The sequence below is a fragment of the Neodiprion fabricii genome, chromosome 7, assembly GCF_021155785.1.
Source record: "Neodiprion fabricii isolate iyNeoFabr1 chromosome 7, iyNeoFabr1.1, whole genome shotgun sequence".
Taxonomy (NCBI): Eukaryota; Metazoa; Arthropoda; class Insecta; order Hymenoptera; family Diprionidae; genus Neodiprion; species Neodiprion fabricii.
In genome coordinates, this window is record NC_060245.1 from 22,983,173 (window position 1) to 23,002,332 (window position 19,160).

The 19,160-nt window shown below is 41.3% G+C and overlaps 2 protein-coding genes across 9 annotated transcripts; one reads left to right on the forward strand and one right to left on the reverse strand.

Moving 5' to 3' along the window:
* Position 1: 1 nt before the first annotated feature.
* Positions 2–10,051, reverse strand: LOC124186745 (iodotyrosine deiodinase 1). 6 transcript variants are annotated; one of them, XM_046578690.1, is made up of 5 exons: positions 10,028–10,051; positions 1,234–1,453; positions 939–1,160; positions 562–878; positions 2–327 (listed from the first exon to the last, which is right to left on the reverse strand). In XM_046578690.1, exons 1-5 carry the CDS (start codon positions 10,034–10,036, stop codon positions 145–147), a joined length of 951 nt encoding a protein of 316 aa, XP_046434646.1. In that variant the 5' UTR covers positions 10,037–10,051; the 3' UTR covers positions 2–144. The 6 variants fall into 6 exon arrangements, with proteins under 6 accessions (XP_046434646.1, XP_046434650.1, XP_046434648.1 ...); XM_046578694.1 differs by lacking the exon at positions 10,028–10,051 and adding an exon at positions 4,498–4,715; XM_046578692.1 differs by lacking the exon at positions 10,028–10,051 and adding an exon at positions 4,282–4,456.
* Positions 3,333–19,082, forward strand: LOC124186739 (ribosomal protein S6 kinase alpha-5-like). Of its 3 annotated transcripts, XM_046578678.1 has the most exons (8): positions 6,223–6,229; positions 6,985–7,045; positions 13,493–13,567; positions 13,682–13,900; positions 14,286–14,401; positions 14,647–14,847; positions 14,959–15,387; positions 15,509–19,082. In XM_046578678.1, the coding sequence occupies exons 3-8, from the start codon at positions 13,528–13,530 to the stop codon at positions 17,096–17,098; spliced, it is 2,595 nt and encodes an 864-aa protein (XP_046434634.1). In that variant the 5' UTR covers positions 6,223–6,229; positions 6,985–7,045; positions 13,493–13,527; the 3' UTR covers positions 17,099–19,082. The 3 variants fall into 3 exon arrangements, with proteins under 3 accessions (XP_046434633.1, XP_046434632.1, XP_046434634.1); XM_046578677.1 differs by lacking the exons at positions 6,223–6,229; positions 6,985–7,045 and adding an exon at positions 3,333–3,465; XM_046578676.1 differs by having other exon boundaries at positions 5,224–7,045.
* Positions 19,083–19,160: the final 78 nt, after the last annotated feature.

Sequence of the window (19,160 nt, forward strand, 5' to 3'; positions counted from 1 at the left end):
GTCTCATTTTGCATTACATGGTTCGATTTTATTAAAAATGATTACAATAAATCTACAGCTACAATTCGAATGTTAAAGTACGAGATAAGCGTTGTGCAGTAACTTGGTCAGTGTAAAAATGTTTCAAAGTTCGTTAGCGGAGTTTCATATTTCAACAAGAATTTCTGACAGCGATTTCCGACGAAGATTAGGCACTGTTGCATCTCTGGCTGGATAGCCAACCGGAAGTAGCAGTGTTAATTTCTCAGATGCAGGACGGTTCAAGAGCTTACGAAGCGCAGGTCCACAATTCAATGGAGTTGATGTTAGCGTCACCAATCCAGTGCTCTGAACACGCAGTAAAACTTAATGTTATAAACGGTTGAACAGTGATGAGGAATAGATGAAATTTCACCCGAGTTTGCCATTACGAAAATAAACTTTCAACTTGTGTGTAAATTCGCACCCCCAACTCATAGATAATGTCAAATTCCCATAAGAAAGAAGTTGAAGGTGTGTATTTACACCCAATTTGAGGGTTTTTTCTGTGAGGGTGGCGTTCAATGTAAAATAAGATATTACCTGTATTGCCGTGAGAAGTATACCACAAGCAATAGAAACACTCATTTCGTTGTAATAGTGAATCTTTCTCTTTCCCTCAGGCCCGATGCTATACATTTGTTTAAAAACTAAAATCAGGTACGGCGCGATGGTCAAATATTCCTTAATCCAATCGGTCCGAAGCGGCTGTAGATCGGTTGTCCATTTTTTTCCCATTCTTTTTTTGTAATTAATTTCTTCCTCTTTCTCAACAATTTCCCTGATTGCAGCCTTTGTCCGAGGGTCTGACACCGCCACAAAAGTCCAAGGCTCGGTGTGCGCTCCACTGGGAGCAGTGCCTGAAATTCGTTCGCAATCAGCGTCAGAGCCGTAATGAATTGAACAAAATCACTACGTACCGGCGGATTTAACAATTTCCTGAATTACTTCTTTCGGCACAGGATCTGGACTGAAGAATCTAATAGTACGTCGAGCAGAAGCGACCAGATAAAACTCCCGCGCCCTTTGGATTAGCTCCTCTTCGGAAGGCCTTGTGTAAACGTAAGGCACATGTTCCAGGTCCTTGGGTAGAGCAGGTTCGTCATCATCGTCTTCAACTAAATGTTCCCCATCATTTTCATCTGGAATTTCATTAGAAGCGATTGGCGAATGAGATTGGAAGAAATAATCTCACATTCATCTTCATCGGTTTACCTGATCCTTGCTCATCGTTCAAGGATTCCGGTTCACCCTTATCCTGTTCCAATATCTTCCTGGCGGTTTTCGCTACCCTCGACAATCGAGCCAAGGTGTTGAAAAGAAGAAAAGAGACTAAGCTGATCAGAAGGTAATGCCAGTAATTGGCAAAGAACGGAAGGCTCTGCAAAATCATGTCGCTTTCAACGGCAGTGATATCCACGTACGTATATGCCAACTGTAACGTATCAATGATTTAATCATTTCCAGACTATTTCTCCTTACTGGTTTTTTTTTTTTTTTTCCTATCAGCAAACACGTTCCGTTTACCAAGTGTATATTATCAACTTGTGTAAACGCGATTGTTCGCTTCGGGTCGCTGTCTCATTCATTAAAGTCAATAACAATCGATTCGATTTAGATTTCCGAGCTCGAGGACAAGTGTGCTTTACATATCCTACCATTCATACATATTATATATGCGTGTCATTATATGGTGTGTACAGAAACAGCTGCACCGTGATTCAGAGGAAATTTGTAGCCGCTGTAGGTACACCTTCAAGGTGAGACAAGATTAGGCGGTAATTAGAGCCGATCAGGATGACCACGTGAGAGCGAATCTATTTTTGAACGAGAAACACGACTTCCGTGAGTGCGTCGTTCGCTAGTTGGAACTAAGTTTATCTGCTGGTGAAGAATTGCCGAGTGATTGATATGCAGATCGAATGAAACTGTCTTCCGAATCTGCGAATAATGCGGGATATCATTCGCAATAAGCGATGAAGCTCTGATAGTGAATAAAAAGGAAAGAAATAATACAGTAATAATTAGAAAACAGCGCGTAGTATAGTTGGCGAAATAGATCGTAGATGGCGAGAGGCGAGCGAATAATAAAAAAAAAAAAGAGGAAAACAAAACACGACGGAGCAGAAAATCCCAAGACCGAAAGATTGAGTGAGCCTGTAGGAGGCTGCATCGACTCATTCGGACTTTGTTATTTAACAATGGGCTAAACCTCCATCCGCTCGATATCGTGTTAAAAATTGAAAACATGCCTTCGTTTAACTCATCAAGTGATAAAATCAGATCGCAGCGCCGAACGAAATGTCATTGTAGCGTCAGACCAGAACCTTTCGAGCTTAAGTGACAGGTAGAAAAAAAACATGGCCGCCGATTGTCATGTGTTTTAATATCTGGACCGAATAATTAACCAGTTGTTGTTCGCTTGTGTCATTCAAAGTTGAGGACGAATTTCAATTCCAACCTCGAAAGTGATCTGATTCGTTTCTCCCGTTGAATTAACTCTGCGCGTGTCAAGTTATCGCGATATATTCCCGTACGTATAGAAGACGTGTATTCTATTTGAACAGGATAATTTACGTCGAATTGTACGACGGCGACGACGACGACGGAATCGTAAAGGTTATTTACGTACGATTTTTCCAACTCGTCAAAAGCATGGGTATAAATAACTTGGAAAATCTGCGGATTGACGCGCAGTGTCAAAAGTATCCAAGGTATCACGCTTTGTCTTTATTTCACGCGTTTGTAACTACGCGGCCCGTCTGTGCAATAAGGATAATTTCAAAGTAAAAAATCGGCGGAAATGTTCGTGGTAAACGAAAGGTGTTTATAAATTGTTCCTTTTCTTTCCCCCTAATTTCCCATATATATTATACACGTGTATTCTCTTTTCGGCAAGTTAAGTTATTTCCAAATCATTGATTCCGATAACATCGTACAGTTCCTCGTTATTCTCGGCGTGTTTTGAAGAGAGGAAGTTGATAATGAAAGTCCGGCGTAAACACAACCAGGGAATGAACGGCAGAAACCCCGTGAATAACGAACACACATAAGTCGAGAAGCGAACGGTTCGCCGCAAAAACGGAAGAAATCTTTATCAGCTAAATACCGTCGAAGCAAGTCGACGAGGCCAAGGCGCGGCAAGTAGTTATAGTCTGTAAAATGGCGTCTTAAAGGAATGCAAGTATACAATTCGGCTCCGTGATTTAATCGTAAACAGTTTTTGAACGTCATTTGTTTGCTCGGTTGTTCGAAAGCGTAACCGTACGAACAAAGTGCGGGCGGGAGATAATCCGAGAAAACAACAACCACGGACCAAGAGGATGACGGAGATGGACGTCTCGACCTCCTGCAACGCCACCATGCAGCCACCTTCCCTACCCCCACCCGACAAACACCACCTCGCAGCAGAGACGGAGATGACCGTCACCCACGTGCTGACATTTGGTATTTATTTTTCGCATTACTGTAAACGTTCTCGCAGGCATGTATTTCCTCGTGAAAATTTTTTTTTTCTCGCATGCATACTCATCGCCACAGCTCGAGCGCAATTAAGCCCGTCGGCGACAAAAGCGCTGCCGCATTATCGCCAGCTGTGTACTTTTCTCCCCGCTGACCGCAAATCCTGGAAAACACGCTTATCGCGGTTACCGTCAACTATTGTTTCGGATTACGATACTTGGGAAATATTTGTTTCCAATCCTCAGTTCCCTTTCCTATGGTCAACAGTTGTAATCGGATTTAAATTTACTGTCGTTGCAGCAGCGGTTTGCGTAGTAGATAAGCTGAGCGAATTATCCAAACTATGCGCGACAAATTGAGGATAATGAGTCAGCCGTTGTAACACGAGTGTCGAAATTTTTCTCTCAGCGACAAATACTCGATAACAATTGAACGATTACATAGCCAATGCCGCTACTACTACTGCTACTACTATTACTACTACTCTACTATTCCGTATAGCAAATTATTGCGTAACGATGAAGAATAAGAAGAAAAAAGAACAACACGCTAGTTATGCAACGCTCGTTTGATAGCAGCTGGCGCCCCGGCTCAGCTGGCGTAAAGAAGAATCTCAGGGTTATACGGTTACCTCAGGCCGCAGACCTTCCGCTGCTGCCGATGCAAAAATTTATACCATCGAAAACGCGTATTTTTCGCCACCCGTTATCACTAGTTATAAATATACCGTACACCTCCTCCTCCTTCTCCTCGTCGAACGGTATCTCAAAAGCGACAACAATACATCTGCACAATACGTACCGCCGCCGAACCAGCCAACCAACGATCGCGGAACGCTGTACGTGTAACATCAACAACAACAACAAAAAATACAAAAATACAAAACAAGCGATAAAAATAATCGTAATCCGTAACACGCGGCCGGTGACACTGATAGCGTTACGGATCTTATCTCTCAGTTTCCCCCGCAGCAGCGACAGCCAGTTCAGACATAATTCCTCCCCACCTCTACCTTACCTCGGCGTTGCTGAAACTCCACACCCAAGTACGTGTATAAGAACTCTCCGCGTTGCCCTCGTGTTTTCCAAATCAGCTGTTAGCCGTCGCTCGCTGGTCCGGGTGGGGGGACGATTCGCGTAGAAACGACAGGGGTGGGGGTACAGAATTCGTGGGCAGTCCTCCTCACGCTGCGCCGCCTGTCATATCCCTCACCCCCCACCCCTTCGCCTATATTCCAGCCCTCGACAGGCGGGGGTGTCTACGGTCAGTTGCCATCGGGACACTGCGCCGCGCGTCGCGTAGCGGTGAGCGTCTGTCTAACCGTTACGGTATTTTCGCGTATCATTGAAAGAGGAATTTGTTTTCGCCGCGATTAAACAAATTTTTTCCCCGATCGTTCGGATTCGTGTAATTTCGATTGAACTTGTTATGTACACAACTCGCGGTACGTGCGTATGTGTTATACGCCGTAAGTAGTAATACAGCGTCGTTAATTTTGTGGATTTTAATTTATTTTTTTCTTAATATTGTATTATTTTCTTCTTATTACATTCTTCTCGGCCGATGAAATAGAACGTGGCTAATCATTGAACGCGAACGTCTGGTCAGAAACTTTTTTAGACTATCTACGTCTGGAAACGAACGAGTTCATTCCTTGGCGATATTACACGCGGAAATTGTTGTTTGTGGAATAATTGAAACGCGTGCAACGATAATTGTTCGAAGTTTGGATAATCTAATAAGAGGTATAAAAAACAAAAAGAAAAAAAAAAGTGTCGTGGAGTTTGGCAGCAGTGAAAGTGGGACAATTCCGTTGTCCGTCGTTGTCGATATATTCGAGAGGGGAAAAAAAAAACAAATCTCGGAGTGTTGGGGTCTCCTACGACATCTTCTTCTTCTTCTTTTTTTTTTGTTCCGTTTTTTGATTTTACTTTTCGCCTTATCACGGTACATGCTTCCGCTTTACACAGCGTATCAACACGGCAGGCACTCACACACGTAAGAGACACCGCTCGTGAAGATTGTGACACGCGTTTCTCGCAAGTAGTATATTACTACCACCACCTCCTCGGCGCGTATATAGGCGTAATACATACGCTTGCCTGGTACACACGGGTCAATTTCTCGAGTCTAGACTAACAGACTTCAGACCCAGGAGTCCCCGACGTCCTTCGCAATCGTCGCAGCGTTTCGTATATACGTATATATATATAAACGCCGTTCGCAATGTCGAGCGAGACGACGGCGAGGAGAGGAAAGAGGGATTAGATATTATACTTGCTTACTTGCTTATATACATCGTACGACCGACTACTACTCGACGCGGAGACATTAAGAAGGCTGCTTTTTTGCACAGGCCCGGGGGGACACCCGATGTAACGCAACAACAACCGCGGAAAGTTACTATATAACTTACAGGGAAAACAGGATATATATATACATATATTGTGCGTGTGTGTGCGAATGCATACACACGTAACACCTGACTCTAATCGACGAAGCTAGTGCCGATCCGACGTGCCCGAAACTTGTACGAAACGAAAAGAGCAAGAGAAAGAGAGAGAAGGACGTCAAGAGGCAGAGAGAAGAGTGGAGGAGAGAGCAGCGAGGTTGAGTTGCGGTTAAAAATAAAATACATTTTACTTAGTATAATACGAGGAGGGACCAACTTGGAGAAGTTGAAAGTGCATACGAAATTAAACGTCGTCTTTACGGAGGGATTAGGAAAGTCCGAAGAAGAGGACGACACGTATCGTGTATATATACGTATGTATACCATGTAACGTGTGAATAACAACAAAAGATACCACGTATTTTCTCTATAAATTGACGCAGTTTGACGTATCGTTGAAAAAAACTTGGTTGTACCTAGGCGTTTGCAAAAATAAATAAGTAAACAAATAAATAAATAAATCGTCGACATCGAGGTAAAAGTCGACTTGTGATGAGTGGTGAAAATAAGCGGAGCTGCCGTCTCAGCTCGGGCGAAAAAGAAGAAGCAGCCCACTGTTACAGTCGCGATTGTCAGAAGCACGCGGTCGTTATCGTAGTCAGCTGACCTGCAGCACGCAAGAAGAGATATATTACATCTCGACTGACTGACTGACTGACTGACTGACTGAGTTACTGCACTGGGTCGCCTGCGTCGTTGTACAGGAATAAACAAACAGCGTTTCGCGGTCTGTAACAAGGTCGAAAAGCAAGAGGAGGAAGAAGAGGACCGGGACGATGAAGAACCCGGAACACGAGAGCGGTTATTTCGAGGACGGCAGCGACGTCGAGATCATCGGAGAGTCCGATCGCTCAAACTCCGGGGGATCCGGACGCAGGGGGATCAAGTGGACCTCGGCTGCATCGGGTGGATCCGGAGGATCCGCCGGATCCTGCAGCTTGGCCAAGGCCATCAATGAGTTGGACGTTAGAGATTCGCCCGCGTCGCCGGAACCCGTAACGACGGAAGACGACGAGGAGGAAGACTACGACGATGAAAAGGACAACAAAGAGGACGACGACCGCGACGACGACGTCGGCAACGATGACGTACTTTGGAAGAGGAGACCGAGAGGTGAATTGACCTTTGTCGTCGATCGATACGGAAAATAACTAACAACGCATGTACATCGTCATCGTCGTTAATCCGTTTCGTTTCAAGTTCACCGTTATTTTATTGTGCGTTTAGAACGAGCGAGCGAAATCACTGTACAGGAATTTTTTAATATCGACGGATTCGTATTATCCAACCAGAGTATACAAACACCCATTAGATATGCGGTATATGTGTATATATTTACACACACACACACAACGCCTGTATCTGCGGAGAGTTAGTTGCTGGAATCATCGATTCGCGGAGCTCCGGTTTTACCTTCGATCGCGATTCCCGTCAGGCCACTTTCCAACTTTTTATTTCTCTTTCTATTTTCTAAATTCATTTTTTTTTTATTTTTTTTATTTTTTAAATTCATTTTATTTATCGGTTATCGGGTACATATTTACGTATTGTAAGATACAAGCAGAAATTTATATTAAACATCGGCAAACCTTGGACGACGAGAAGCGAGTGTAGATAAGAGAAAATTGTAAATCGAACCGAATCGGCGAGTTGGGAGGGGAGTTTGAAACGAGGTTGAAGTTGGTCACGTTATCGTAAATGAACATTGGGTGGGGATTGCTATTTTCTTATTTTTACAATGATTTCTCGAATGAACTGAGATTGTTAAATATGAGTATGTTTTGCTTACTGAATTTCGGTAACGTTACTAATTTCGACACGTTATGATTTTTTGAGGTAACAAGTTTAATTTCTTGACCTCGAAAAAATAAATCGGTCTAAACTGAGTTTTTCTTTCGTACATTCTATCTTTTGTCGTTCGATTCAAATTGAACTCGAAGCGGATATAGAGTCAATAAGCTGAACGGTAAAGTCCTTGATGACTTACAAGAAGTGGTAAAATTTCTGAATTAACTAGGTCTTCGGTCCTGTTAAAGCTGAACAATTTAGGTCCCATTGACTTACAGGAAATGGTAAAGTTTTAGGATTAGCTGGGACTTCGGTCCCGTTAAAGCTGAACAATTTAGGTCCCATTGACTTACAGGAATCGCAAAGTTTTAGGATTAGCTGGGTCTTCGGTCCCGTTAAAGCTGAACAATTTAGGTCCCATTGACTTACAGGAATCGCAAAGTTTTAGGATTAGCTGGGTCTTCGGTCCCGTTAAAGCTGAACAATTTAGGTCCCATTGACTTACAGGAATCGCAAAGTTTTGGGATTAGCTGGGTCTTCGGTCCTGTTAAAGCTGAACAATTTAGGTCCCATTGACTTACAGGAATCGCAAAGTTTTAGGATTAGCTGGGTCTTCGGTCCCGTTAAAGCTGAACAATTTAGGTCCCATTGACTTACAGGAATCGCAAAGTTTTGGGATTAGCTGGGTCTTCGGTCCTGTTAAAGCTGAACAATTTAGGTCCCATTGACTTACAGGAATCGCAAAGTTTTAGGATTAGCTGGGTCTTCGGTCCCGTTAAAGCTGAACAATTTAGGTCCCATTGACTTACAGGAAATGGCAAAGTTTGAGGATTAGCTGGGTCTTCGAACCGCAAAGAACGACCGCTAACATTGAGTCAGGATTAGAGGGGTGCAATAATAGCAATCGTTTTCGCGCAGGTATAATTATCATTCTAACTATTAGCCTTAAAGTTCCTCCTCGGAAAAACCTCGGAAATTAGGAGGGAATTTTACGGCCTCGACTTTACGCCGAATTGTTTTATTTGGGTCGGCTTTGTGTCCCAGGTGATTAGACCGTCTGCCGCATGTTCTACGCGCAGTCATTCTCATTCGTACAATTCGTACAGGCTTGTTATATGCCTTACATGTATATATGTATATATATATACATATATGGTGTCCATGCTTGCCGTTACATTTATACATTTCGTTTCAATACTCGAGTATATAATATAATATTACGCCCGATGCGGTTCAGAGAAGACGTTTGTGTATTACAATATATACCGGTCAGTCGGTATACGCATGCGTCAGCGGTATTCGGAGAGCAATAAATGTTGAAACAACAACACAACAAGCACCGGAGTAGCGGTGCAGCAACGGCAGCCTTAACTTTGAACAAACAATTTGAATTTCGAAACCTTAAGTCTCCCCGAATATCGACGACGGTCGACGTTGTAAATACTCGCCGTGTGTGCGTGTGCGTGTATATATGCAAAGGCAGTCACGTTTGATTTAAGGTATAGAAAATTCAAACATATTTGAATATTTTCGCCGAAATGTAATAAATTGGCCGGAATTTCGTTGATTCTCGGTTGTTTTTTTTTTTTTCTAATCATTTCATCGTCGCAGGATGTAGATTCATTCGCTTTCTTTCTTTCCAGGGGCACCACCATACGCGAACCTTCGATCCCCACCAAACTCCCACAATTATAATCGCTCTTACTTTATACCATATCACCGTAACTGAGCGCATCTTTCGAGAAAGTTGTACGAATATAAATAATTAGCGAAATACACGTGTGTGTATATATGTTGTGCGCGTTTAACGTATGCTTATACATATGTATAAAAATTGTGTACCATACATGCACACGTTATGTACGTATGTATGCACATACCTATACACGCGTGACCAAAATGCTACTAAACAGACTTGCGAAAACATATTTTTACTCTCAAAGATCCGTCCGATATTTTCACGAACCATGATGCACGGCATCTGTTTCTTTTTTTTCCACGTCTGTTTTATTTCTTTTAATTTATTCTTGCGACTCTCTCTCTCTTTCTTTCTTTCTTTCATTCTCTCTGTCTCTTTCTCTCCTTTCCGCAGTCAGTGTGCCTCTGCTGCTGATGCGAGTTATCTATCACGTCGCCGCAGCAGCAACAATAGCAACGCGACCCATCTTTTTCACCGTGTTAATATTATATATACTTATAACATTGTACCAATTCACGTACATGTGTGTATATATATATATACATATATATATGTAAAATATGTGGAACGCTAACTTACGAGTAAATATTGTATAATGTAGTACAAACCATTGGCATAGATCGAGAAACTTGTATAGAGAAGAACGAGCGCCATCTCCGAGGACAGGGATATAAGACGACGCGTAATAGGTTGAACTTCGTATTTGTTAACGCGTTATTAATTTAAAACGATGTGAATATAGCACCTGCTGTTAATTCTTTTTTTATTTTCCGTTTATCTACCGTGGATGGCATATACTCGCCGATACCGCACCATGTATTTAAACAACAAATTCAGACTTTGACGAAAGGTTGCGTAATAAGCCCGAGTATGTCGCGATGTGTTACTGCATCATACTTACGTATGTGTCTCTGTGTATACGCACGTGTATGTATAGTTATACGCGTACTACGTCGACGACGATGCGGAAAAACGGAAGGACGCCGCGTCTGTACGGGTTTTTTTCCCCTCTCTCTCTTTTTCGTCCGTTTCATTAATTTAAAGGCAAAAAAAGAAAGAAGGGGAAAAAATGTCTACTCATCTCGCAAAATAATTTCATTCAAGGTCGAAACTCTGCGTGCGTATTACGATACGTGAAATATATCTACTCTGGGTCAACAATGCGGAGATGATAGTAATACCAATGGTTGTGTGTGTGTGTGTGTAGAGTGCATTCGCAGTCACTGCAGCAAGCTTGGTTCAAGCTCTACAACCTGCGGAATAAAGAGGATCGTTATTGAAAAGGCACGAGCGACGCGAGAAAGGCGAATCCAAGAACCTGCGGATAATTGACAAGAGTCAGGATCTCGATTCTGACGACTTATTTTTTCACACGTGAAAATAAGATTCTCCGATTAAATCTACCATCTCATTTGTCTGGATTGCGCTCATCGCCGTTTTCGCGAGTGAAAAGTAAAGCCGTCAGAATCGGGATAACGAATCTGTTTCTCGGCTTTACCTTACTTTACTTTACATTACCTTTTAACTTTGACTTTGACTTTAATTTCGCCTTACCTTACCTAACGCTACGCCGCTTCGGCTCACGGCTAACAGAGGAAGGAAAGACGACGACAAGAAGCGCAAACCGCACACGAGCGACGTTCGGTCGGTTCATTCGAGGAACCGAAAGAAAGTCGGTCCCGTTACGAAATAGCGAGTGAATGCCGGCAATCTGGGTCAAGCAAAAGCGGAACTTCTGCACTGCTGCGAGCACCGACTCTCTGTGACTCTCTGCTGAAACACACAGTCTTCCATGTAATTCCCCGCAAAATTTCTTCGCGGTTTTAACGTCGTTTCAACCTCTGCGTTTCTATGTACTTACGGTAAGCTGCAGCGTTACGCTCACCTTGCTACCGTTGTAACTACCTGTGCCGGTTCGTTGATGCTGCTGCTGCTGCTGCTGTTGCTGCTGTTTCGGCAGTCTCCGAACCGAAATATACCGTTCGTTCGGTTCGCGTTAGTTCTCTAGGTCGGGGTCTCTTATTCGGCTCTTTCGTGCAACACACGCTCTCGATCGCATCGTATTCGTTTCACATTCGTTTGCATAATTTTTTTTTTTTTTTTTTTTTTTTTCTGTTCCCTCTCCACTACAACACAAACTTATCAGGTATCGGTTAATTTACCTGGACGATGCACCGTGCACGTCTATCTTCTAATACAGATATCTATAACTAACATACACAAACGACGACGGACGACGATCGCGGTGTTATAATAACTGGGTCAAATTCTAGGCAAAGCCGCGTGTATTTTATACTGTATACACGTTCATCCTCGCCTATGTAGCCACATAAATCGCACGTGTAGGTTTACTCGTATGTGTGTACGTACGTGCGGACGTAACGTGGTGGGTACCTGAATTCGATCATGGCCGCCGTCACCACCACCTTGACACAAATCACGAGTCATTTTGCGAAGAGCGCACCTCAATCTCGCCACCTTCCCCTTGCCTTCGCGTGTTTTTCTCCGATGGTGCGGTGCAGTTAATTTTTGCTGGTTTTGATAAATAAATTGATATACGATTAAAAAAAATTACATATATATATATATACACACACACACACGCATATGTTGCAAAAAATATCTTCCAATCTTGAGTTGTTATTACGTACCTGTTAAACTCGCACATTTATACTTATACATAATAATATTCCACGTACTACAATTGCCTTCCTTTTTTGTTTTTTTTTTTTGTACGATCTTCCCATTTTTCTTCGATTTTATGTACCATCGGATATTTAACCCACCTTATACCTGACCATAATCTGATTGATTTGTCGGTTTACCGTCGCAGTGCGCACATTCACGAGGCTGAAGTTAGTTACGTTGTTGCAATTATTTGCTTTTCGGAAAAATCGTTATTTCGCAATTTCAGGGATGTATGAAACGCAGTAAATTATAATGAGGCCTAAACTTATTCATATTTATAAGAATTGACTACCTACTTAAAAGTCGCTATAAACTTGCAAAATAGCGATCCCCCCCCCCCCCCCCCCCCCCACCCCTCCGATGTTTCGTTACGAACTTCAGTCTCATGCACATTCGTCTGCATATCACACGAGATTGAAGTTGGTAACGTTGTCGTAAGTAAACATTGGGGAAAAAATCACTATTTTATACTTACGATGACTTTGAAGGAACGAATATTTCAAAATATACGAGTATGTTTTGTTTTATTTTACGGTCTATCGAATTTCAAACAATACCAAAATCACGAAGGATGGTAACGGTTTTTCATCAGCATGTTATTATATTACACTGTTGCGTATTGTTGATTGTAATTGCGACATGCAAGTATTATTGGGTATATGTGCGTGAAATTGAATGTCTTATTACACATTTTTTTCATTTTCTCTTTCGTCGTCATACATTATAGGTATTACAAACTGATGTACCTGCCTGTGCAAATACCTCTTTCTAATTGATTTCGATTTCGCCTGTATCTCCGTCATTATTTTTGTGTACACAAATACACACGTACGCACGTGTATAGGTATAACTCGCGTAACTATATTTTGCGCAACTGAACATTATATTACAGTAACGACTAAGAAAAGGTGAAAAAAAAACAAGAATGAAATGACAAATAAAGTACACAACAAGAATAATGGTAGTAATACAAACCCAGATTCACGGAATTTCGACACTTTGGATAAATTGACTTATCATCGTGAACTTATATATCGATGGTAGGTTTTTTTTTTTTTTTTATTCTTCACATTGTTGCTTCGTATCGTTTCTTTTGTCTAACGCAACCGCTCGGCACGTTGCTGCAGCAGATCGTATAAATACAAAGTCAGACGCAGCGAGTTGCGCATTATTGCGTATACATTACACCTATACATTCATAATGCATGCGTGAACGAACGGTCTCATTTCTAAAAATTTTACTCTCTACTTTCTATTTCCTTCTACATATTTGATAGTTTTTCTGTTTATTCTCAATTGCGTCGATAATGTAATATAATATGAATGTGTAAAAATTTACAACCATTGTAAATAATTATTAATTCTTTTATTCTCTTCTTTTACAGTCAATTTGGCCGACAATGGGGGTCAAAGGATCGATATGTCTCACTTTGACCTACTGAAGGTTCTCGGAACCGGAGGTCGGTATACGAAATTTTACGATATAATTTTTAATTGAAATGGAAATAAAAAAAAGTACGCTGTAATTAAAGGAAGCAATAATTGTTATTCGTGACGAATGACGTATGTTTCAGCCTACGGTAAGGTCTTCCTGGTTCGGAAGAGGACCGGGGCCGATAGCGGACGTCTGTACGCCATGAAGACCCTAAAGAAGGCCTCGATTGTTCAGAAAAAAAAGACCACGGAACACACGAAGACCGAAAGACAAGTCCTCGAGGCTGTTAGGGATAGTCCCTTCCTGGTCACGCTGCATTACGCTTTTCAAACAGACGCAAAACTCCATCTTATATTAGGTAAGAACGAATTAAATTTTACACAACGATGATATTTGATGTGTCTTTCATGTTTGTCTTTTTTTTTTTTCGTCTCTTTTTTTCTTTTTTCTTTCCGAATTCTTTTCTCTAATTACGATGATCGTCGATTCCAAAACTAATTAATTATAAATAAGCAATACGTGAAGCACGCATACATAATACATCATGTACTGAATTAACGGTTTGGCCATCGTCTAATTCGAGGACTTTAGATGGGCGTGATAACCTTCGACGGATTCGTTTTTACCTTGAAGTAGAACGCGCGGTCGCAAAATCGATTTTTAATCGTAAAATAAAATTTCTCAATGTTCTTATTTTTGTTTTTATTTTAATTGTGTTTCTTATTCTTTCTTTTTTTTTCCAGATTACGTTAGCGGCGGTGAATTATTCACTCATTTGTATCAACGGGAACATTTCACGGAAGACGAAGTTCGAGTCTATATCGGTGAGATAATACTCGCGCTGGAACATCTACATAAGGTATTGAAAAAAAAAAACAAAACGTAAACCTTCGCTTCGTTTCATTTATTTTCTCATCTTTTTTTTTTTCTCACTCTTGACCAAGGTAACTTTGTTTATTGAATAAAACGACTTAATAATTTTTCTTATATTTCTTTCAAATACTTATTGAAGCCCTATTTACGCAAAGAAGTATACTAATTAAGATATATTTGTTAAAAATGTTTAATCTTATACTTGTTTTTCTTTATCCCTCTTTGATCTAGCTTGGAATTATATACCGTGACATTAAACTGGAGAATATTTTACTGGATCACGAGGGCCACATAGTTCTTACAGATTTTGGCCTCAGCAAAGAGTTCCTCCCTCATGAGAGAGAGCGCAACGCCAGAGCCTACTCGTTCTGTGGTACGATAGAGTATATGGCACCTGAAGTTGTTCGTGGAGGATCTGCTGGGCACGACATTGTAAGTAGTTTAAATAAGCAAAGATCAAATTAAAGACGTCATACGATTTATGCGATTAGGTATTAATTTAATGCTTATTTTAATATTTTTTAATTCGATGATCCTACACAGGCGGTCGACTGGTGGAGCGTTGGCGTTCTGACGTATGAACTGCTGACGGGTGCCTCGCCGTTCACAGTTGAGGGGGAGAGAAATACTCAGCAAGAAATATCGAAAAGAATATTAAGAACGGAACCTCCCATTCCTGGGCATCTCAGTGCCTCCGTTCGCAGTTTCATAACAGGCCTTCTAGTAAAAGATCCTCGACTAAGGCTCGGCGGGGGGCCTGAGGATGCCAAGGAGCTCAAGGAACACGAGTTTTTCAGCAAAGCTTCACCCCCCTTCAGCTGGGAAGCTCTTGAGTCTCGACAGATTACCCCACCTTTCGTACCCAAGATCACTCACGAGCTAGACACAAGTAATTTTTCAGAGGAATTTACAAAAATGGTCGCTGCCGATAGCCCTGCTGTTGTACCGCCAAATTATGACAAACTCTTTCGGGTAAGAATTGCCTCAAGATATTGAAAATTATTCCAAATCAAGATTGTTTATAAATTTGCTTTGAATTTAGAGAAAAAAATTATTTTCATCTAATTTTTGACATAATGACTTGAAATTTCAGGGCTATTCATATGTCGCGCCATCTATATTATTCGCGGAGAATGTGATCAGCGAGGATATATTCAAAAACGTCGAACGGACTACGAATGAGGATCAACACCATCGTCCATCGACCTCAGATGAGTTAGCCTCCCGTTTCGAGGAATCAGCGTTTTTCAAAACGTATGAGCTTGACCCTAGAGAGGAAGCGTTGGGCGACGGAAGTTTTTCAGTGTGTCGTAGATGTAGGCACCGTAAATCGCAACAGGAGTTTGCGGTGAAAATAGTTAGCCGAAGGGTTGACTGTGGAAGGGAGGCGAATCTATTGAAGATCTGCCAGGGCCATCCGAGTATTGTAAAACTGATAGACGTTTACAAAGATCGAGCGCATACCTATCTAGTAATGGAACTTTTGAAGGGAGGTGAGCTGATGCGGAAGTCTCGTTCCTTCCCCGAGTCTCAGGCAAGTCGAATAATGCGCCAGCTTGCCTCAGCGGTAAGTTTCATGCACGCAAAAGGCGTCGTACACCGGGACCTCAAGCCGGAAAACATAGTATTTGCCAACACAGGCGATGACTTGTTGGTCAAGGTGGTTGACTTTGGGTTTGCGAGAATTAAACAAGGCCGCGAGCCTCTTCACACTCCCTGCTTCACGCTTCCCTATGCAGCGCCAGAGGTTCTTGCCAGGCAAGGGTACGACGAGAGCTGTGACCTCTGGAGTTTGGGCGCCATCCTTTATTCCATGCTTTCGGGACGGCCACCATTCCGTACGGATTCACCGGATTTTGCATCGCGCGTCAAGACGGGTGACGTGGACTTCGAGGGAGAGGCATGGCGAGGTGTTTCAGCATCGGCGAAGAAAGTTGCACAGGGTCTTTTGACCACAGATCCCAATCGGAGACTCACTGCCACCGAGCTTGTTAATCACGAGTGGATTTTAGGCTCAACTACACCTGCGGCCGCACCAATAGCCGAATCCTCTTCTTCTTCTACATCAGCCTCAACCTCAACGAGCGAAAAGGGGCAGAGCTTTAAGCTGAGGGAGGTCGATTCGGCAAAGCTTGCGCAAAGACGAAGGCTTCCCAAGCGGTCCACATCGAGTTCCGCGTCTTCTTCGGCTTCCACTGCCTCCTCGAACGCTTCGGTTCAGCTACTGCAACCACCCAGCGCGAGCACCACCGTCGCTTCCGCCTCCCCTGCGCAACCCAGTGCTTTTGACTTTGGCGAGGAAAGGGTAAACGAATATCTCAGTTCTTTGTCTTCCTCGTCCGACTCGAATTCGCCAAGAATAACTAGCCGGAAGACTGAGAGGTCGGATCACCCCGGTGGCTCCAGAGCCAAAAGACGCAAACGCGATCATGACGACGTGATTCCTCAGCAAGACGATAATGGAAGCGGTAACGGAAATGGAAGCGGAAATGGTAGCGGAAATGAAAACGGCCCGATTACAAGATCGAGAAAACGAAAGTTGGATCTAAATACAAGCGGTTCTGATAGCTGTGTCGAATTAATCGATGCAACGACGAGCCCTGGTAAAAGAGATACAATTGTACACAGAAAACAGAGAACTGGAAAACGGCCCAAGCGACTACCTACCATAATAGTAGAGTAAAAATTGCTTGTAAGCGTTATGGTAAGTTAAAGTTGACGATTTTACTCGTTTTTGTTTCCTATGCATTTTCCGTGACGTAACGCTGCTGCCTTTGGGAGTTGATCGTGCAAGACGCGGATATCGCACCATTCCTATCTCAGTACTTTTAGATTCTTTGTAAATACATGTAGGTAAGTGTTGATTTGAGCATCGCCATTGTCGCCTACTACATTTTCAAGTGGCGTCTTTGATCAGTTTATGAAGTGAAGCTGTTGATTTTTTTAACGGGTAGGTAGGGTAAATAATAATAATACTAACGACGACATAGGTAAAAAGAAGAGAATGAAGCATGAAGTTATTTTTATTGTTGAGTATGTAAAAAATAAGAGCATATCTAAAATTCGTTTATCTTTTCTGCAATATTATAGTTATGCACACACACACACACACACACACACACACACACACACACACACACACACACACACACACACACACACAACCATACACATACACATGCACATGTATATGATACATGTAATATATACATCCACATATATATGAATATAGATGATGTATAATTCTTGGGTTTTCTGTGATTACATGTTGTATAAATGAAACGTTGTATCGAATCGTTGACAATTGTTTAATACACACATACTGTGACTGTGCCTCGGGTATACCCAATTCTAAGAGTATACGGGAAAAACTTGGACTGGTGCCGTGTTAGTTGATACTATTTTTGAATCGTTATTATCGATAATTTAAACTACATTCGTGAAACTAAAATGTTACGGCTTTTTAAGAATTACTTTCGATGACGGTTTCCAGTCACGTTTCCCAAAACTCTTGACGAAAACTAACTGAATGCTAGAATATACATGTAATCGAGCTGGCCTTTTTGCCTTCGGAAAAAAAAATTATAAGCCTGTTTTACCACTTACCTACATATTAATTAACACGGGATTGCCGCGATTGTACGACTGCTGTAGGTAACGGATAAAAAAATAAAATAAAAAAAATTATATATATAAATTAAATTTAAAAGACATAAAAAAGAATAAAAACCAATAAAGTAAAAGAGTAATGGGAAAGACTGAAGAGGTTGTATAAGACCAACTCAGGGAACAGGCATGCTTACAATAAAACGTCTTTAGTTATCGATATACGAGAGATACAGGTTCTGCAAGGCTGTACGCACACCTCTGCCAAAGACGACTGAAGCAACGTTAAACTGTAAGACCAAACGAAAACAAAAAAAAAAAAACGAAGTAAAAAAAGAAAAACAAAAAAATCATGAAATCAATAACTGTAACAATAATAATAATTATAATAATGATGATACTAATAGTAGTAACAAGAATAACAATAAATCAATAATTAAACGTAATAAACCGAATCGTATATACAAAGCTGTGCACTGATTGCAAAACGGCGCTATGGCGCTGCTTATTATACTACTACTATAAATTGTACTTTAAATAACGTAATAGATACACCTTACATATTATTATGGCTAATTGAAATTGAACAGAAATAATAAATATGAAAAGAAAACATAAAAATAATTATATATTTAATATAATCGTATGTAAGAAGTGATATTCTTTAACAAGATGCGTATAATACGAATATATACGTATATGTGTACGTATGCTTTCATATGTATACATATATGCATGTTTTTATTTAGGAACATAGTCATTATGAATCATAAATTAAATTAATTATTGCTAATGAAGTAAAATTTCGTTTCCTGTCTTTTATTTAAAAAATTTTTCCTTCTTTCTCTTGTGATATACAGTACCACTATTGTTAGCTACATTGTAATAGACAATTATCCTTTGCTGAAAGTGTATGTGATATGTTATATTGCATACACAGAAAGTATAACTAGCAGCTTCTATGAAATATGAAGAACGCTGTTTTGTTGCTATGGATGCATGAAAGAGATGCCTCCTTTGTTACTACTGGTTGTTTAAATATATCATACGATGTTTATTTATATCCTGTGTATTTTGCATCTTTACACCCTGGTCTACACGCGCCGGCTACAACACCGTGAACCTTGAAACCTAGTCGT